Source organism: Hevea brasiliensis, chromosome 12 (assembly GCF_030052815.1).
Source record: "Hevea brasiliensis isolate MT/VB/25A 57/8 chromosome 12, ASM3005281v1, whole genome shotgun sequence".
NCBI lineage: Eukaryota > Viridiplantae > Streptophyta > Magnoliopsida > Malpighiales > Euphorbiaceae > Hevea > Hevea brasiliensis.
In genome coordinates, this window is record NC_079504.1 from 7,314,960 (window position 1) to 7,336,352 (window position 21,393).

At 35.0% G+C, this 21,393-nt stretch overlaps 2 protein-coding genes across 4 annotated transcripts; one reads left to right on the forward strand and one right to left on the reverse strand.

The window, feature by feature from the left end:
* The first annotated feature begins 6,903 nt into the window (after nucleotides 1-6,903).
* On the forward strand, nucleotides 6,904-14,892 carry LOC110649735 (uncharacterized). The gene is made up of 6 exons (XM_021804435.2): nucleotides 6,904-7,311; nucleotides 7,400-7,592; nucleotides 7,682-7,768; nucleotides 8,590-8,973; nucleotides 13,480-13,633; nucleotides 13,856-14,892. Exons 1-6 carry the CDS (start codon nucleotides 7,241-7,243, stop codon nucleotides 14,707-14,709), a joined length of 1,743 nt encoding a protein of 580 aa, XP_021660127.2. The 5' UTR covers nucleotides 6,904-7,240; the 3' UTR covers nucleotides 14,710-14,892.
* A 783-nt stretch (nucleotides 14,893-15,675) lies between these two features.
* Nucleotides 15,676-20,035, reverse strand: LOC110649739 (uncharacterized). 3 transcript variants are annotated; one of them, XM_021804438.2, is made up of 3 exons: nucleotides 19,408-20,035; nucleotides 18,221-18,702; nucleotides 15,676-16,140 (listed from the first exon to the last, which is right to left on the reverse strand). In XM_021804438.2, exons 2-3 carry the CDS (start codon nucleotides 18,681-18,683, stop codon nucleotides 16,091-16,093), a joined length of 513 nt encoding a protein of 170 aa, XP_021660130.2. In that variant the 5' UTR covers nucleotides 18,684-18,702; nucleotides 19,408-20,035; the 3' UTR covers nucleotides 15,676-16,090. The 3 variants fall into 3 exon arrangements, with proteins under 3 accessions (XP_021660130.2, XP_021660131.2, XP_021660132.2); XM_021804439.2 differs by having other exon boundaries at nucleotides 15,927-16,140; nucleotides 19,577-20,035; XM_021804440.2 differs by lacking the exon at nucleotides 19,408-20,035 and adding an exon at nucleotides 18,911-19,070 and having other exon boundaries at nucleotides 15,927-16,140.
* Nucleotides 20,036-21,393: the final 1,358 nt, after the last annotated feature.

A 21,393-nucleotide genomic window follows, 5' to 3' on the forward strand; every position in this document is an offset into this window, starting at 1 on the left:
CAAAATTTTAGCAAAGAATTTGAAAATCTTGAAATTCAATCAAAATTCCCAAAATCAAAATATTCATTGCCAATAAAATAAATCATTTGTTAAAACGACTTTGCTCAAGAATATCAATTTATCAAATCATAACTGAACATTTAAAGTAATTTCAGTAATTTATGGAAACAAATCTTAATTTTAATAAAATCAATTATGCATAAAGCCCATTTGAAATCATAATTCTTACTATTCAAAACCCATTCTTTATCTCACTAACTATGCAAGACTAATCCCTATGGCCATCTTCGGGGCGATTCTAACTCCCTATAGTCGGGGAGGTCGAATCAGGATTCAAACTCCCTATGGTCGGAGAGGTCGAATCATCGTGCATAGTACACAACACAATAATGAAACTTCTGAAAGAGCCAACGAAAAATTTAGATCTAACCTCTAATAAGATGAAAATCTAAGCCTGTGCACATACCATGGTATTCAAAACAAAACAAAGCTAACTCCATTGTCTCCTCGACAAATGAGGGAGACGGGTAATAACCTAGTCAAGCATTTATAGTGAGATATAAAACAATATCATAAATCTCTTGGTCCTTTTTGTGAGCATAAATCACAACACAATTCAATTCAATGTAAATTCCAATATCCAATAATTTTTATGCTCATCACAATTCAAAACAAATTTTATCCATTTCCCATGTCAAGTATGTTTCAATCAAAATTTTTCCAAAGCTAACTTTATTCAATTCATGACAAAATAAAATCATAACTAATTTCATTTTCTAAAACTAAACTCATTCATACCATAACACATTTCAATAATTGTTAAGATAAATTCAATATTTGATAAATATAATACAATAAGAAATAAAATCATTTAGTCAAAAGACATATGAAGAAACATTACCAATAAGAATACTAATTGTGCACAAACCTTTTTATTGACTAGTTTACTCTAAATTTTGATTTTTCCTTGAAGATACCTTTCCAGTCTCTTTTTCAACTGAAACACACAATTTACAGTATTTCCAGTACCATAACTCATAATAAATCCATTAATTTATTTCATGTCTCCTTAGTTGTAGCCTTAAATTTGCTTAAATTGGTATTCTTTAAATTTTGCATTTTGGGGTTATTATTCATTGCAATATTCAAGTCAAAATGTTGACTTTTCCATACTTAATGGGTTTATTAATTCTAATTGCACTCACATACCACATTTTGAGTCATGAAAGTATACCATACATCTTTACACACTCAATTGAGTTCACATACTCAATTAATTCCAAATTTTTTTTTTCATCAAATCCAATCTTTCCCTAGGCTGGCCGAATTCTCTATGGTCCATTTGCTCAACATTTTGTTTCAATTATCAATAATTTTTAACTTAGTTAAATTATCTAATCATAAATAAGAAATGAAAGAATCACTAACCTTATATGAAGTTTCCCAAAGCTTTAATTCCCTTCAATTTCCTTCTATTTCTTACTCCCAATCTTATTTTCAAGACTCAAAATCAAAATTTAACTTGAGGAACTAGGAAATTTATGGTGTAATTTATGATTTTGAAAGCTTAAATATAAGCTTTAATGGTGGAAAAATAAAAAGAGAGGGAGAGGAGAGAGGATGGCCACGGCAAGGAAGAAGAAAGAAGGGAAATTCTTTTTTTTCTTTTAAATTTTTAACTCTTTTATGCCATAATTATCCCACAAATTAAATTATTTAATATTAGACTTTATTGCATCATGCTTATGCAACTTTGATGACGTCAAAAATTCTAATTTTCTCTTTTTTTCTTTTTTCTTTATTTTTCCTTGCTTCTTTAATTTAATTCTCTATTTCAAAATTTTTATTTCTCAAATTTTATTGGACAGTTAGGCCATGAGTCACCTCTAGGGGTGAATTGACCAATTTGCCCCTCGTCGGTCAGATTCGATTTGCCAATAATACCATATTTCTTCCAAAACTCTGACCTAATCATTTGATCTGGTTCTCAACCTTTTTCTGTGATTTTCACATTTCTCCTAGCTTCAAAATTTTTCCTAAGACTGCGGTGTCATGATGTCCCACATGAATTTAGTGTTACAGTTGACTTCGTAGTCACTTTCCAATGTGGTCAACCATTGCCATGACCCCCGGCTCATTTAACCATTATGCTTGGATTCCTTCATTTCCATTTTCCCTTTTTATAATTGTTACTTATTTTTATCTATGACTTTTCTGAATGTCACAGATATAGCTCCAAACATCTTGACTGTCCGGGCAGACATCAGGCGCTAGAACAGTAAACTGTACCGGAGTATCCAATGTGAGGGCGTTACAAGATTAATATCTAACACAAAATACAAAGTATTAAATCTTTGATGAAGCCTAGTGGTCCTACCCAAAATGCACTATAGTGGATGTGACATCGGACTCAATGCAGAATATGAACTCTCACACAGTCTGAGGTCTGCTGGGCTCTCTATCTGTGTCTCCAGTACCTAAGCGTGGTAAAAAGCGACGCGCTAAGCAATACAGCTTATTGGTGCCAATATAAAATAAAAATAAACTAAAATAATTAAATATGCAGAAATCATGGTATTATTTTATGTAGACTAAATTTTTGGTAGTTATTCGTAATATTATCCATTTAATACATTTTATGTCATTATTTAGTTATAAATTATTAAGACTTATTTTAGTTGCTAAAGTAACCTATACCAGTGACTAGACTAGATAAACGGGTAAACTGGTACTGGGTACCAAGTACCTCTGGCCGTCACACCATTGGTCACAAAGTGTCTACTAGGTGTGCAACAGAATGGCTAATAAGCCATAAAAATCATCGGGCACAAGGCCAAGTATATCAAGAGTATCAAAATGGCCAAAAGCCATAATATCACAAATGGCACTATATGACATAAATCACAAAATGAAATGAAGCCATATGCAGTACTGCTATCGGAACCCTATTGGTATGCCAACCTATCCAAACAAATCATATTAGGCATACTAGGGCATATTACAAAGTTAATTGTTTAATTCTTTGCATTTGAGGTTTGGTGGTTACTATTCATGCAAAAATATTGATTTTTTCATAATTAATAGGTAGGCAAATTAAAATTGCACTAAAATACCATATTTTGGGTTTTTCATTTTTTGGCATTGGTTGCCAATTTTATTTCAAAGCTCATTGGAAGTTATTTCAAATTTTCAGATTTGGTCACTTAGATTTACTGTTCCATTGGACCAATTTACAGTGAGAATTTGACTAAACTTTATTCATGAAAGTTGTTTCTTAATGTGTCTTCTTTAATTTCCTTTTTGAATCAATCCATTTGGAGTTTTGTAACTCAAGTTATGACATTTTTACCATAATTGTTGGATTGGTTCATTCCCAGATTTTCTGGGCAAATTTGGTTCTGGCAGTTTTAGTGTATTATCTTTAGCTAGCAATTCAAATGAGTTATGAATTTGAGTTTCTGTTCTTCATGAAAGTTGTTTTATATTGTCTAAGCTTTTCGTGGGTTTAAAAATCAAGTCATTAGGACCTCTCTACATAAAGTTATTACCATTTGAATAAACACTGGTTTTTTATCATTTTCCAGGTCCAGAATTTTAGTTACCCAGATTTAGGCAAATTTTAGGTCACCTTAAGTTAGTTTTTTGGGCAGGGTCTCTTCATAAAAAATGTGATATTATGTCCCTAGTTTCACCTTCAATTAGTCTTATACCAATTGAAGCTACACAAGTCATGTTATAGCTGCCCAAACACACTGGACTTAAGTCTAGGATTTCTGGCACAAAGGGGCAGCATACTAATTCATAATCCAATGCCACAATAAACTTTATTTTATGGTCAAACTTTATTAAATGGTCACTTATTGACCATTAGAACATAAATCCATCATCAATTCCACAAACTCCTAATTTTTAGGTTCAAAACCCTAACCACAAATTTCCAATTGCGCGTAACACATGCAATCTACTTCATGCTTCATATTTATGCTCATAATTAAACTAGAATTCAAGTTTAAATTGAATTAAACACCTTAACTCTTCTCTCTACCATGGCTACTGAAAATCAAGGGGTACCCTAACATGCATATTTTTATTAAATTTCCACAATTTGTCACTTAATTCATGATTCTAACATAAAATATAAAGAGAGAGATAAGGGCATTGACACTAACCTCTTGAAGCAAGATTCCCAACTCCCCAATTCTTCACTTTCTTGGCTTTTCTTGGTAGTTGAACACTTTTCCAAGGTGAGATATCAAGTTTTGATGAAGTAAATTAGGGGTTTTGTAGTGAAAATTCAAGACTTTGAAAGCTTGTTGAAGGAAATCAATGGAGGTATGTGTGGGAGGGGTTTTGGCCAACTGAAGAAAGGGAAGAAGGCAACTGAATTTTTCTTTGGTTTTATCTCTTTTTAATTGTTTTATGAGTGCTTGTTGCATTTTGATTGGTTGAGAATTTTTAATTGCATCATCCTAGCATAAGACTTACGTCATAATTATCATTTTATTTCATTTTGTTTTCTTCTTTTCTCTACTCATTTTTAATTAAATTTTTAGCAATATTTATTCATATTTTAGGACATTAACCTCACTCACTTAAATGGACAAGTTGGTGAAAATCATCTCTAGAAGTGAAATGACCAAAATGCCCTTCGTTTAGCTTATTGAGCTAAAATTATCTGTACCGATTTAGAAAATTCTCTTAACATTTTCTTGGCATTCTATTACCAGCTAAGTCTCAATAACTCTTCACTAGAGTCCCAAAAATTATTTCATAGGGTTTTCCTCAGGTCTAGGGTTGCTAACTGTCTTTACAGTCATTTCTCATTAGGTCACCCATCGCCGGAGCTACGACTCATTTAACCTTAATGCATTTCATTGCTTAAATTTTTCTTTAATTTTTCTTGTCATTATTTGGGTTATTTATGACTTCTCACTCTAGTTTAAATATAGTTTCAGACATTCTATTTGTCCAGACAGACATTAGTCACCGGAATAGTAGAATGTACGGACTATCTGAAGTAAGGGTGTTATATGTTTATTATGTGTATAGCGTTTTAGAGCCTTGTATAACTAACTCTCTAGGGCCCAATTTTATAGGATTGAGCTTGAGGGACTTAAAAGGTTAAGGATCTTCGAGTTAATTGATATGCTATAAGAGATGAGTAATTCTAATCTTAATAAATGTAAACTTTTAAATTTAATTTATGATCATCCTCCTCATGCATCATGTCATATTTATTTATGATATATGTATTTATAACATGAAGATATTGCATAATTGTATAATTGTTATTGATGCATTGATGGATGATGGACGACCCATTGACTCCTCCCATGTTCATGAATATGTTATGTTATGTATATTATGAATTTATAAGTAAATCCTATGAGGAGATTTTTAAGATGCCCCATCAGGGGAGATCTCCAAGTTGCCCTGGGTGCATGACACACGTCATGTTTTAAGCGAAAGTCTTGAGGAGCCTTTGTATGAACCGAGCACTTTTGATTCGAGGAGTTATTGGTGACAAGTCCATTATACGTGAAATATTTATGATGTGAAAAACCCATTTGAATGATGCAGTGCATATGTATGAAATAAATGATATAAGTAATATTGCTTAATTTACTCACTGAGCTTTTGTAAGTTTACCCATTTCCTCTAACTCCCAAATGCAAGTTTGTAGGATTAGAAGATATTGTATGAAGAGAGAGCATTAGGGGTAACTTTAGAGATTTTCTTTATGTATGATGTATGGGTAGATGGACATGTAATATATGAATAGATAGTACCATGCTAGTAATAATTGAAAATTAGAGTATGTAATATTTTAAGTATGAATGATGATGATTATGTTTGTGTTAACTTTTTTGGGAGTGTATACGTTAAACCATTACACTTTAGTGCTTATGTATGTTAAGGTTTAATTTATGAATCATTTTTATTTAAGGATGTTTATGTATGAATGAAAATACTAAAATGTAATGATTTGTTACATGTTTGAGTATTGATAGTACAAATGTTAAAAGTATGTTCATAAGTTTTAGGCTTGCTACGAGTTCAGTTAGCTTTAAGTTGATTTGATCTCTAGCTTCGGTAACTATCCATAGCTTGAGTAGTTACAAAATAGAAGTATTATATTTTAATTGAATAATTCATCTATATTTATATAGACAATAAAAAGTTATGGCACATTTTTAGACAAATATATCTGTTTATTTTCAATAAATAAAACTATTTATATATAATAAACATATATGTTCATTAACAGATACATCTGTTATGGTACCTCTTTAAATAATTATAACTGTTTATATGTCTATCTATAATAGACACATTTATTATAACACATCTTCTAATAATTATAATTGTTTATGTATAATAAATATATTTATTTATGAACAAACACATTTATTAATAATTTATTTAAAAAAATTAAAATAAAATAATTATTTTATTTTATACATAAACATATTAAGTATCATTATAAAAATAATATATATTTATTTAAATATATATATATATATATTTTTTTTTTTCACTTATCTTTTGTTAATAACGTGAGAATTATTTCTTATTTTCCTATTTAACATACAAATTACTTGTAACAATCCATTCTTTTACATCTGGCAGGCTTTGATAATATCCACCGCGAATGAAAAAATTTCTCCAGATTTGAAATTTGCACCTTAGATGACAGCTATCCGAAAAAAAAAAAAATTGAAAACACACTCACGTCACGTGCACTAAATAGATAAGATGGTATCCGCACCACAATAAATACCTTGCATCCTCAATCACGGCCCTCAATCACTCTCCATCACGGAAACAAAGAAAAGCCGTCACCGAATCAAAATTCCTCCGTATATAGATTTGGCCGAGGGCATTATCGTCACTGAGTGTGTACCGTTGTAACTCTTCGAGCCCGCCCCGCTATTCAGCCTTTGCCATTTTTGTCTACATCTACTGCGCACCGTTTCTTTCTCCGCCCGAAAACATCCCTCGCTAGGCGCGTGCCACCACGCTCTTCAACTGTCGGTCTTCCTCCGTACTTTATGCCATTTCTTCTTCTCCAATTCTCCGCTTCTGTCCATCCCTCTTACTCTCTTAGTTTTTATTCTCTCTCCTTCTCTATGTAAAACTCTTGCTAGGGTTTTGGCTCATTGGGGTCGAACGAGTGGTTCTTGCTTTAGTGTTCTGTTTATTCTCAGTATAATATGCCATTCTACTATAAGCACACACAATGATTGAGAAATCCAAGAAACAAAAGAAGGGAATAATTAGTGAAGAAGACATCTCGACTCTCCTGCAAAGGTAATTTCTTTGTTCTTGATTTTCTTTTGGATTCATTGGTTTTTTTTTTTTTTTTTTTTTCCTTAAATGTTGGGGTTTTGGGGTAAAGGTACACAGCGAATACGGTGCTGGCATTGCTTCAAGAAGTGGCTCAATTCCAAAGTGTGAAGATTGATTGGAATGCACTCGTGAAGACAACGACTACAGGGATTTCTAATGCGAGGGAGTACCAGTTACTATGGAGGCATTTGGCCTATAGACACGCCTTGTTTGAAAAATTGGAAGATGGAGCTCAGCCTTTGGTTTGCTTTTGCCTCTTCCCCTCAAAGTCACATACAATATACCGTCCGCTCTCCATCCTTTGAAGTTATTTCTGTTTTCTGTGATGCAGGATGATGACAGTGATTTAGAGTATGAATTACAAGCATTTCCGGATGTTAGTACTGAAGCTTCAACAGAGGCTGCGGCTTGTGTCAAGGTAAAGCTAAAATAAAATTTGGCTCTGGCTACTCATTTGCTATAGTAATTGAAAATTCTGAAAAGGGAACCTTTTTTTATTAAAAATGCAAAATTATGAAAACTTTCGCTGTGATGGACAAAAACTAGTATATCTGTTTTACTTCGCATATTGTGCTACAGAACTTGATAAATCCTGATGGAAAACCTAACTTTTATTTATTTATTTTTTTTACTGCTGGCCCTGGGGTGCCCCTTTGGGAACATGGAGATTTCTGTTTTCCTAGAAAAAAAAGGAAGAAAATTTTTAAATTTCATTAATTTTAGTAGTTCTATAAATTGTTGGAAAAAGGATGAATTTGTCAATATTTATCACTGAAAGCATGTGACAAAAAATGATTGGCACATAGTAAGATAACTGGAGTTTCTGAACAAATAGCTCTGATGTTTGAATGGAATAAACAATGTTTAGCACAAATTCATCCTACCAAAGTAGGAACTTTAGAGAGGGCTTGGAGAAGTCACGAATCTTGTGATGCTCTGATATGATGGTCTTTGGTCCTTCCCTCTCTCTTTTGGAAGTATTCTGGTAAGATGTTGGCAGGGATAAAAGATTGAGGTTCTGTCACTTTTTTATGTTCTATGGAGAATGCCAAGAGGGCAGAATGATGTAATTTCTGACAGGTTGCTTGGGTCATATATAATTGGGGAAGGCATATCTCCATGACTAATGGGAGACTAAATTTATTTTTGAAAGTAGTACTTGAAAAATTTGTGCTGTATTAGTGCCCTGTCATTTGTAGATTCTTTCAGCTTATTTAATGCAAATGGTTGTCTGGTTAGGTCCTGATTGCTTCTGGCTTACCAAGTGATTCCATCCATCCAAATAGCACAACAGTTGAGGCTCCCTTAACTATAAATATACCTAATGGGCAAGCAGTTAGATCTACATCAGAAAATTTGCAACCTGCTACAATGCGAGGGATGAATATTACAGTTCCAGTTTCTGTTCAGAAACAGCCATTGCCTGCAGTAACATCCACTGATCGACTGGATGCAAATGGATCTGCAAGTGGCACTATTCCTGCACGAAGGAAAAGAAAACCATGGTTAGAGTCTGAGGATATGAAACTGATTGCTGCTGTGCAGAAATATGGTGAAGGGAATTGGGCAAATATCTTACGAAGCGAATTCAAGTGGGATAGAACAGCTTCACAGCTATCTCAGGTTGTTTTCCTCACAGCTATTCACTTCACATGTTATTTTCATCTCCTCCCTCTTCCACCAAAATCTGCATGTTCCTTCCATGCATTAGATATCGATATTTTACTTTCTTTTGTCTCATAGTTTGGAATAAAACATGTAGGATTAAGTGAATCATATGCTGTTTACTTGAGAACTCGTCTTGCTTTCTACAATTAACTCTACACCTTTGATATCATAATTTCAAATTCTAATTTTCTATATGAAATGGGGATTCAAATAATCTCATAGCACATTGGTGGTTGCTTTGTGCTGGATATTCCTTGACAGTTCTTGGAAATCATTGAGAAATATGATTTGCATATGTTGGCTAGTAAGGACATTATTGCTTAAATTGGAATGTTGCATACCTATCAGTATTAATGAAAATATTTAACGTAATTCAATATGAGATCTGTTGAAATTTAGAAGTATAGAAAAGATAGGGGAAAAGTAGCTAGAGAAGGATTTACGTGTTTCAGCTACGGAGAGCCTACATCTACAGACACAAAACCTCAAAAGGGCTATATTTAATTCACTTGTATTTTGTATTTTACATAATACATAGAACTCCATATTTATAATGGCAGATGCATGATATATATGGAATGTTATCAATAAATCATAAATCACCCTAAAATTTTGTTAATCAATCTCATGATTTTCCTATAATCATAAGATTCTTCAATGAGACGTATCTCATGTATTAAGGAAAAATTTCATCAATTCTAACACTCCCCCTTGATGAGATTTTTGCTAAAGCCATGGATTCATTATCAAGCTCTCTCTCTCTCTCTCTCTCTCTCTCTTTCTCTTAAAAATTTGTCCTCTCTTTCCTTTTTTTTTTTCTTTCTTTTTTTTATTAATTCTCTCTCTCTCTCTCTCTCTCTCTCTCTCTCTCTCTCTCTCTCCCTTGTCTTGATAAATAGAGAAGAAAAATGGAAGAAATAGAGTAGGGACTTCAAACCCTTGGCTCTGAGTGAGAAAAATAGAGTAGGGACTTCAACCCTTGACTTTGATAGTAGATAAATCGATTAGGGTAGACATATCCCATGCATTGAGGGAAAATCTTATCGATTCCAATAAGATCAAATACCTGAAAATGTAGGTTCAAAAAAAATATGTTAGGTGCCCTGGAGAGGATCAAGTGACGGATCGCTGAACAAGGTAGTCTTCTTCAATGTTGGATGGGTTTCCCTTGTTGGTGTTTTGGCCTTTCCTTGAACGACCTATGGTGGAAGGAAATTGGAGCTCGTTTGAGGGACCTTTGACCTCTTGCAATTTGTGAAGAATCTTGCTTATTTTATTCATTCAACATGTTCTCCTTATAAATAGAGTACATGGTTACATATTAGGAATAATTTCCTAATTATAGCCAGCATTTAAGGCTTTAATCAAGAGATTACAATAAAAATAGTATCTTAACTTAATGTCCATAAAATCTTGATATGATTAGCTGTTGTTGCCATTTTGGATGTCATTACCTTCTGTATCCTGTTACCATGTACTGCATAAGCCTTGCTAATAAATGCATATCTAACATTACTCCCTCTTGGAGAAATAGCTTGTCCTTGAGCTCGAAATCTGTACAAGCAGCTTGGAAGTTAGGAATTGTTTCCCAAGTGGCATCTATTTGAGGCATTCCAATCCACTGAACTAAAACTTCCCATACGCCTTGAGACATGAATGAAGGATGGCGTTAGGCATAGGAATTGCTTGACCTTCTGCCATAGGTGGTAAGGACGGAATTATGAGGTGAACCATTGAATGCTTTGAGCAGCTAGATGTGGAATACATTGTGAATTTTACTATCGGGAGGTAATTCTAATTGATAAGCAACCTGTCCAACTTTGTGAAGTACCTTGAAAGACCCATAGAACCGAGGACCTAGCTTGTACCGTAGCTTACCTGCAATGGAACTTTGGCATTGAGGATGCAACTTTAGCTAGACCATGGTACCGGGCTCAAATTCTAATTCAGGTGGCCTTTGTCATAAATTTCTTTCATTTGCTTTTGAGCTTGTTGTAGGTGAAGGCGAGTGTCACCTAACATCTTATCTTGATCCAACAGAACACGATCAACAACATCAACTCGAGAAGAACCAGCTTCGTAGGAAGTGGGGTGGGTCTTGACCATATGCAACCTTGAAAGGAGAAGTAGGGATGTGTGGAAAGATGTGTCATAACATTATTCTGCCCATGGAAGCCATTGCACCCATTTGTTGGTTTATCTATGTTATACGAAACAGCGCAAATACATTTCAATAGTCCGATTCACAACCTTTGGTTGGACATCGGATTAAGGGTGATAGGCAAAGGAGAAGGCCAACTTTGTACCACACGATAAAGCTCCTTCCAGAAATTGCTTGTGAAAACTGCATCCCTATCACTTACAATTGATTCAGGAAGACCAGGTAGACGTATGATCTGGTCAAAGAATGTATTGGCCACCATAATTGTTGTATAAGGGTGCGCCATGGGAATAAATTGGGCATACTTCAAAAAGCGGTCCATAACGACGAACAAAACAGACTTGCCACAAGATTTGGGTAATCCGTCAATGAAGTCTCTGTAGATATTAGGCTAGAGCTTTGTGGTAATGGTTAATGGCTGAAGTAACCCAGCTGTACTCAAATGCTCAGCCTTGTTACGCTGCCATAGGGGACAGGAAGCAACATATTATTGAATGGCAAATTTCATACCCCACCAGTAAAAATTATTATGCACTCTCTGCAGGGTCTTGTGTAACTCTTCATATGTGTTATCATGGCCACCAGAGAAGATTGCTGAAATTAAGGAAGATGTGGGCAAGAGATAAACTCGACTCTTGTATAGGATCAGACCATTAGAGAAGGACCAAGAATATTAACCTCCCCATTTTTTTATTTTAGCATATAATTCTTGAAGAGCCTTGAACCAAACCTCATCTTGGATTGCATCAAACAATAAGACTTAGGGTTGGGAGATGGCACAAATTATGGCTTCATCTTCATCATGCCGAGAGAGAGCATTCAGCTCTGGTCAAGTTCCCTGCCATAATATGTTCTACCACCTTGAGATCAAACCCCAAGAGCTTATTAACCTTGTGTTGTTGAGTTTTCAGCAGATACTTCAACTGTAATGATCCGTGTGAATGAGGAACCTTTTTCCCCATAAGTAAGCATGCCAATGTTGCACGACTTTGGCCAACCCAATCAATTCCCTCTCATATGCTGGTAATTTGAAGTGTCTCTGCTAATTTGCGACTGAAAAAAGCAATAGGATGGCTGTTTTAAGGACTGCATCATTGCCACTTCCAGATGCATCACATTCTATAACAAGATCTTCATCAAAATTGGGGAATTGGAAGACCGGTGCAACGGCGAGAGCTTGTTTTAACTCGTTGAAAGAGGTTAGAGCAGAATCACTCCATTGGAATGTATTTCGCTTTAGCATGTTAGTTAAAGGAAATGAGAGCTCGAGGGAACTTTGACCTCTTGCAATTTGTAATGAAATTCTGCTTATTTTATTCATTCAACGTGTTCTCCTTATAAAGAGATTACATGGTTACATAGTAGGAATAATTTCCTAATTATAGCTAGCATTCAAGGCTTTAATCAATAGATTACAATTAGAATAATATCTTAATAATTATAGGCAGCATATCAAAATATTACAATTAAAATAATATCTTAATTTGATAATGTCCATAAAATCTTGATATGATTATCTGTTGCTGTCATTTTGGATGTCATTGCCTTCTTCATCCTGCTGCTCACATCTTGCATAAACCTTGCCAATGAATGTCTCTAACAAAATAGGAATTGAATCGAGTACTGAAAATTAAGGGACATAAGATACTGAACTTCAATTTCTCTGTAGAATTAGCATTTTGGGGACTCTGTAGAATTAGCATTCATCGGGGCACTGCATGTTTCTGTATGGTGTGTCATAATTTTAGTTCTGCATTTTCTTCTTTTTTCTAAGCTAATGTGGATAGTATGCCTACACATATTATAGGCAATAGCATAGAACAAAATTGATGTTTGGTCTATGACAACATGAAATAATTATTTCAATTGAATAGTTAATTACTTATTTTATTCAATTAATATTACTTCATAAACTGAAATACTGAATTTATATTTAAAAGTTGCCTTACTACGATGTAAAACATCTGTTGTCATCTGGTCCGGTTAGGATGTCTGGGGTTCACCCAGTTTTCCCGGGTTCAAATTCTGGCAACGAAAATTTTTCTGATTTTTGAACATGTCAATTTTGCCTTTTGTGGTCAGGTCGTTGAATCTTATAATACGGTGGCTTATGTCAATAAAATTTCAATTTGGGTTCATCTTCACTATTTTCTTTCGTTATCTATTCTTCTACTAAATTTCAGGGCAAATTCTATGTTGTTTTGGTCCTGGCTTATTTTATTTTTATGCAACTGCAAATCCTTTTACCATGGTTTTTCTTTGCTTTTGTTCTCCTAATGGTCATAGTTTGTCCCAAGCAGAGGTGGGCCATCATTCGTAAGAGGAGGCTTGGCAACTGGAATCTGGGAGGTAACACAAGTGGTGTGCAACTAACTGAGGCACAGCGAGCAGCACTTCATGCAATGAATTTAGCCCTTGATCCACCAGTTAAGAATACATTTGCAAATAACTCTGGTAATTCTCTTCTCCGTCTCATATTATCTCAATGAAATGAAGTGCCTAATCAGTCAAGAAACCTAAAAAGCAAATTGAACTTTTGAGTTGGTATAACTGTGTTAAAATTTTTATCGGCTCTTTGCTTTATTGAGTACTGGTAATTACTTAGATGTGTTCAATACTAAACTTCATCTTCCCAACTCTTGTCTCAATGCCCCCTTGTAATAAAATCATCTTCAGTGGGACCACTGGCAAACTCTCAAGTAGCTGTGAACAAACCACTGAAGCCTGATTTGAGTTCAAATCCAGTAAGAGCTGCTGCAGTTGCTGCTGGGGCCCGTGTTGCTACTCAATCAGATGCTGCTTCATTGCTGAAGGCTGCTCGGGCAAAGAATGTTGTTCACATTATGCCTGCAAGTAGTTCTTCAATAACATCCTTGCCTGGTGGTGCATCCAGCCACTCTGATGCTCTTCCCAATGTTCACTTAAATGACCAGGCAGCTGCATCATTTTCCACCCATCCAGTCCTTGCTTCGAAGAAAGCTTCCTCACCAACTACTCAGCCTACTCCAATTTCTGATGCAGCCATGAACATGTCATCTGAACAAGCTAATGCTGAACTTTCATCAAAGCAAGATACTGAAACTACTGGAGAGATCAAATTTTCGTCAGAGGATGTGACAAAAGTGCAAGTCCAAGAACATCAAGGCTTTGTCTCGGGAAATGATCCAGGTGAGCTAGTTCAAGAAGAAAAAGCAGCCTTGCCAAAGCAAGCAGTAGAATTTAAAACTCAAGTAGCTGTTGCTCAGTGTTCTAATGCTTCACTGGAAGTGAACATGGGTGAAAGTGACATGGTGGATGTCCATGGCAACCAGGCTGAAGGGAGTCAAAATTCAAATGGTGAAAAGGTCATGTCTTTGTCATCAGTTGGAAAAAATGAAAATCAATCTGCAGTTCAGGAGAATGGTGACAATAAAACTACAAGCATCAAACAAGTGGATATTCAAAGCGTGGCAACTGATAAATGCAGTGAAAAATTTGAAGCTGTTAGCAAAGCAGAGCCTTGCAATGTGATGACAGAAGGAGAAGGTTAGAGAATCTTGTGTAAAGTAGCAGGAAACTTCTTTCTCTTTTCCTTTTCAGGGTAAACTTCTATTTGCATGTTGATTGACTACAGAAATTAGTGAGTGTAAATTAGTTACAGATTTGTGGGAAGCAAATGATCGAAGGGATGTCTTTGTTATGGTGCAAATATATTTCCTGTTTGCTTCTTGTGATGAGATGGCTGAACTGCATGTGAGCATTGAAGGAAAAAGGCTTTCTGTTGGGTGCTAAAATTACCCAATTATATGTGTTGCCAACCCTTTACTTATTAGTAACTAAAATACTTGAATAGAACATAGGTGACGGAGAGAGAGGGGACCTGACCCTCATCAAGGGCACTTCGCTGGAACCAATGCGAAGGTCCAAGCCCATCACCTAACCGGAATTTGAGAGCTCTAATAACTCGCACATATGCAGAACAAATTGGAGGTTTTGAAAAGGTTACCATGCCGGGGAAATGGCTCCAAACAAGCTGGGTGAAGAATTGTTTAAAATCTGTTTGTGTCGGTGTAGACATTTGTTAAGCACCCTACCAAGGCTTCTTTCTATATCAATGAAAAAGAAAACAATCTTTGTTTCATTACCTGAACAAACACTTTTTGCTTGTTTATTGTTCTATATTGCTTTATAAATACATTTAAGCAACACAAGAAACAAACCTTAGCCTGATGTGTATAGTTATCTTATCTACCACTTCTCTTATCATAATACACAATTTACATTATAACTTTTCATTATATACATCTTATTTACAGCAACAAAATGAAGCATGAACCTGCTTCAATATGTTCAAGAATATTTACATCAAAGAATTGGAGGTACACACGCACACCCTCTCGTTTCTCTTACTATCTTTCATATAATAATCTCAGAGAAGGAAGCCGGTGGGGGGGGGGGAGGGGAGGGGGAGGGGAGGGGAGGGGTTTGGTGTGTGGGTTGGGTGGTGGTGGGTGGGGTGGGTTTGTGTTGATGACAGCAGGAAAAAACTCGTTCCAAGTCGAGCAATTATTTAAGAAGCCAATAACCTATTACTTCTAGTTCTCAGACCATTATCCTTCCTTCATCTTTAGCAGTTTCTGCTCGTAGAATATTAATACTAGCTGGGACAGAACATTAGCCAATCCCCTTCAGCAACAATCAATCAACCATGCCACTTAACTGCCGCTTTTTTCTTTTTCTTTTTCTTTTTCTTTTTTTTTTTTTTGTGGGGAGGTGGGGTGGTCTTTTCACTTTTATATCTTCCGCTATATCTTTAATCTTTATACAAAATATTTCCATGTTAAATCAACAGGACAGATTCTTCCGGAGGATCCTGCAGCCGTAAGAGCAGCTAAAGAAAGGCCTACGTGCAACTATTGGTTGCACTAAATGTCAGCTGTTCTGGAGCGAAGAGAGCCACTTCTCCATATACTTTTTGCTCTCTGCACGTTGAGGAAAAAAAAAAAGGAAGAAAGAACAAAGAGCAGTGAGAATAAGAACTACATTTGCTGCACCACCATTTAAATGACTATTGCAACTAATACAACATCAAGAAGTAAGTGAATGAGAATCAACAAAAAGAACATTGGGAGGCAAGAAATTATGCTGGGGCCAGAGAAGTAGGGTAGAGTCTCCGTTTCGTATGTGAGATACATTCAATATCAGAAGAAGCTATAATAACTCAGCGAGTGAAGAATAAAATATGAAAAGTGGATAAATATAATCTTGAGATGAATACAGAGACATTTCAGACTGGGATGCAAAGAGAATGAGGGAGTTTGTAGTTCAGTGGGGAGGATTTAACCATGGAAGCAAAGCCATAACAAGCTCAAAAAATTGGGAAGATCAAAATTTAAATGGAGCGAATGGTAGTCATATTAGTAAACATCAACAAATAAGCCAATATATCGGCAGAGATAACAGAAGCAAACTATTATGAGTTACATGACTGAATAAAAAGAAGATGAAATGCACAGAAAATATTAGTTGCGTCAAACCTTGTAGGGGAAAAAAGGTTACTAACTAAGCACCTAGTGACATACTCCAGTTTTGGAAAACAGATCCTGGTATGTTTATGGTTAGTTAGAGCTTCATAAATGGAAAAAAGAAAAGTAAATAACAAGGGCCAGAACTTGAGGCTGAATTGGTGTTGAAGTGATTGATATTTGAGGCAAGACAAATGGTTAGTTCTAGAATCTCAGATTCCACTTGAGGTCATCTCTGGCTGCACGAAACCTATGGGTAATTAATTGATAGGCAATTTTTGGATAGATGCAAGGGGTACTAGGGTTCTCTTGGTTTGTTCATTGACTGGAATTTTGGCTTTGGAAAATTAAAGGCCTGATGCAGTGAATAATAATAAGACACTTCAGCAGCATGTTTAGAGATCAAGAAACGGAAGCAAAAAGAAGAGGAACTATCACAACCATTTAATTCTAACACAACAAACAATCACCCCAAAAGTTTTCACAACAAACTTAAACCAAGACACTTTGGAAGCAGGTTTACAGATCAAGAAAAGGCAGTAAAAAGAAGAGGAACTAAACATTCAGTTCTAGCACAACAAACTTAAACCAAAGTTTTCACAATAAGTAAATTTATTAATAAGATTAGGAATCATAGCTTACTAGGATACACAAAAAACACCATAAAAAAAAAGATATATATTCAGTTATTCGAAGCTTAACATATATGCAATTCCCTAAAATGTTATATTACTAATATGCCACCATACAAGAATGGAGAGTTTGACCAGTAATTGACCACTTAATAAACACTACTTAAGTATTTCATATCCCTTGCAAGAACAATCTGCTTCAGAAAAGTTGCAGTAAATGTTTAGTGCAGAAGTTCCTAGAAGATGTGTACAGCTAACACAGAAGATAATCCAATCTTGTCTTCCATGCATACATTTGGGCACACTACTTCAAACTGTTGAAATGCCAACATTTGTGTTAAAAAGATACAGCATAAAGGTTGATTATTTGGAATTCAATAACCCAGAAGTGGTCTGACGTCAACTAACTGCCAAACAGCTTATCCAATCAAGGACTCGTTCAATTTTAGGTTGGACCCGAAAAAAAAAAAAAAAGAAAAAAAAGACTTGGAAATCAAGGTTTTTGACCTAGATTAGGCATTAGAAATCATTTAAAAAGCGTCTTTCCTCTAAATAGTTGTTGTACACCGTTACAACTGCTCCAACATTGTATAGAATACAAAGAAGCCCAACAATTCTACATGCTTCATTACAGTAACAACACGTATCTGTTATTCCATTTGCATAGTTTTCTCACATATCATAGACATCAAAGAACATAATCAAGAACTTGAGAAGAAGAAATATATATACACTATTTCTGTCATTCATAACATGATTACTAGGATTCTAATCAGACAACAACCTAAATAGTAAATTACTAATCAATGTAAAGGAAAAATATGTTGACAATGCAGAAGAAAATAGAAGATCTCATGACAAATAAAAGACAAATAAAATTAAAATTAACAGCAAATGACTCTTACCATCAGAGTAACCATCTTTAACGTTGAGAATGGCACCAAACATATTGTTCTTTGAATTCTCAAATACTTTGTCTTGAGCACGCCCATAACATGGGACCAATACAGCAAAACTGTTATCTGTGTCATCATCACTCGGGAATTCAGGTCCATGAGGCTCCAACCATCCAATGGAATAATCTGAATCATCAGACTCAGACCCTGAAACACAGCCACCATCAGATGGCACAATAACAACATCATATTCCCTATCAATTTTCCTCTCTTCCCGGCTATGCCATTTTCGCTTAACCCTCCTAGATGAGGAAGCCATATTAGCCCCCCGAGCAAAAGGAAATTTCAAAGTATCTGATTCCCACAAGTCTGCATCAGGTCTGGCATTTAAAGAAGATGCATTTGAGATTCTAGGCTCCCGGTGCTTTCCACTCCATAACCACCATGAGAGATTGGTAAATGCCACAGCCATAGTGAATGGTTCTTTCCTCCTGTCATAATAATTGAAAATAAGAATAAAGTGAATATGCATAACACCCCCCCCCCCCCCCCCCCCCCCCCCCCCCCCCCAAAAAAAAAAAAAAAAAAAGAAGAAGAAGAATAGGAGAGAGAGAGAGAATAAGAAATAAAGAATCTATATAGCAATGTTAAACAAGATATGGTTGCTGGCAAATCAATGGAATGGAAGGAATATTAAACCTTCTTATGATTTCCTTCGTTTTGCTGAACTATAAAACCCACATAAGCATCTCACATCTCAGCAAAATCTTGCACAATTATCATGACGGATAGTTACAAATTTCTCATCACTTTAGCATAATAAAAAGAATAAAAAAATAAAAACAAGTTCAAAGAATTTTTCACGTTTTCTTTCTTTCTTCAAATCTCCCCATCATTCAATCAACCCCTCCTTCCTTTACCATACATCGGCAAGTAAAGCTGACAACACATAGTTTCAATACAACTACTGTCAATACAATCAATACAATGAACCGAGACATCACAAAAATATCTCAAAATAATAGAAATCTAACTCGGCAAAAATTACCTTCAAAACACTAAAACTAAAATATCCAAAAATAGCCCAAAATAAATGGAAAACACGTTGTCTGCCAAAAATAGATCTGTCATGCTAAAAAATGAAATTAAACAAAAGAGGAAACTACATAAATCAGAAAGATTTTCATTAAACTTACTCAAGCTTTTCCTTTATTTCTTTTTCTGGGTTTTATTACAAGTCCATTCCCATGATCAAGCAAGCATTGAATCGACCCAAAAAATTAAAAGAAAAACTTGACGCTGAAACTTGGAATACAAGAGGAGATTCAAAAAGGCACGGCTCTGCAGAAAGTATAATGTGGATACCTTCAAAGCCACAGTTGGAATGTAGAAACCCGAATTCGTTTTCCCCTCTCTCTCTCTGTCTCTCTCTCTCTCTCTCCTCCAACTGAGAAAGAAAGTGATGGAATTACAGAGAAAATATTGGTTCCATCTTCCAACTCCTAATGGGAATGTCCTTCCTCTAATCTTTATCAGCTGCTTCAATAATTTCATATCATTATATTCTATAAAACTGATTCCGCAAGTGAAACAAGCACTAGCGTACACGTGTCTAGAAGGTGAGCCAATTGGGAATTTCAAATGAGAGATAAAGGATAAAAATGTCAAAAGAATTGGTGTTATAGTGGATATGGATGTAGGAGATTGTGGCCATGAGGAGGGAGAAGCCCCGATCTGACAAGGGCGGCTGCGGGCTGTGGCTGCGGCTGCGGCTGCGGCTGCCAGAAAGAGAGGAGGGAAAAGATGACGTGGCGTAAGAAACCACCACAGAAGGGTTGTTTTGCGTAAGTGAGTGGTTCAAGTAAGTGATAGCTCCTCTTCCAGGAAGTGGCAGCCCACTTGCTGGGAATTTATGGCCTCAAAAGTCCTTTCCTTCGGCCATAGCCCATCTAATTGAATTTCATAATTTATTAATTAATTTTATATAATATTTTTGTTTTTATACTCTTACACAACTGAGTTTTTTTTTTTTTTTCCTAATTTTAATATAATCATCTGGGAATAGAGAAACATATTTAATATAATTTAGTTATAATAATCTTTTTATTCCTACCTTCCTTTATTGTAATTTAGTTATAATTGAGAGTTGTATAAATCATTGGATGGACTCAAAAAATATTAGATCATCTTTTTTTTTTCACATAATTATTATGAATTTCATGGATTAATGCAAGTTTTTTTATGATATGATGTTGAATTTCCATCAATTGGTCAAAAAATATAAGATGGGTGCTTGGTGATACATAATTTTTATAGAATAAGATAGATCCTCCATCACATAGTGTATCTCTCAATTAAATTAAAGCAAAGGCGTAGCCTTTTCTTTTGGTGGCAATAAATAACATAATGATAATAGTAATATTGATAAAGCCAATGCACAATCATTATCATTTCAATGCCTATCCAACTGATGAGTTATAGTGCAAACAAATCTCAATAATAGCAATCATATCCTCCAAAGATTAGATAAAAACAGCCACTAATGACCTAAAAAAAATGGATACTGTTGCTATATGGCTCTCCATTTCTCTTCAACAACTCCTAGACAAAGACAAAAGCAAATGTTTTGTTAGGCTCTCATTGCTCCACCTGTAAAGAATGGTCCTCAAAACTTTTTCTCTTATAGGAACCATCTAATTATGTGATTAAGACTTGTTTTTATCAAATTCTTAGTGTCAATCTTCTACTGGGATGATCATCGGAAGGCTAATTTTGTGTTGCACTAACACATTGTTTTCTGACAATTTAGGATGTCAAGTGAATTGGGATTATAAAGGATATAACAACTCTCTTGAATGAAAAAACAAAGAAAACAAACCTCTGAGAACAAAGAAAACCAATTCACTTATAAGTGAATTGGTTGCTTCCAAGATTTTATCAAAGAAAACAAATGCCTTTTGGAAGGAAGTGGAAATGTAAAAGACTCTTTTTTTCTGAAATGAGTGTAAGAGTTTGTCAGATGAAGGTAAGCAACCATTTCTTGTATGCTTTCAAGTCTAATAAATCTCTCATAATAAACAAAGGGAATGCAGAAATTCCCTTTCTGTGTTGTAAAATCTCTTTCTTTTTTGAATTTGTAACTATAAAGAATTAAGAAGAATAATTGTTTACCCCAAGAAAAA

Coding starts and splice junctions, on each gene's coding strand:
- LOC110649735 (XM_021804435.2), top strand. CDS start 7,241: ATGATTGAGAAATCCAAGAAACAAAAGAAGGGAATAATTAGTGAAGAA. Junction 7,312..7,399: donor ATCTCGACTCTCCTGCAAAG/GTAATTTCTTTG, acceptor TTTGGGGTAAAG/GTACACAGCGAATACGGTGC. Junction 7,593..7,681: donor AAGATGGAGCTCAGCCTTTG/GTTTGCTTTTGC, acceptor TCTGTGATGCAG/GATGATGACAGTGATTTAGA.
- LOC110649739 (XM_021804438.2), bottom strand. CDS start 18,683: ATGGCTGTGGCATTTACCAATCTCTCATGGTGGTTATGGAGTGGAAAG. Junction 16,141..18,220: donor TAAAGATGGTTACTCTGATG/GTAAGAGTCATT, acceptor CTCAACGTGCAG/AGAGCAAAAAGTATATGGAG.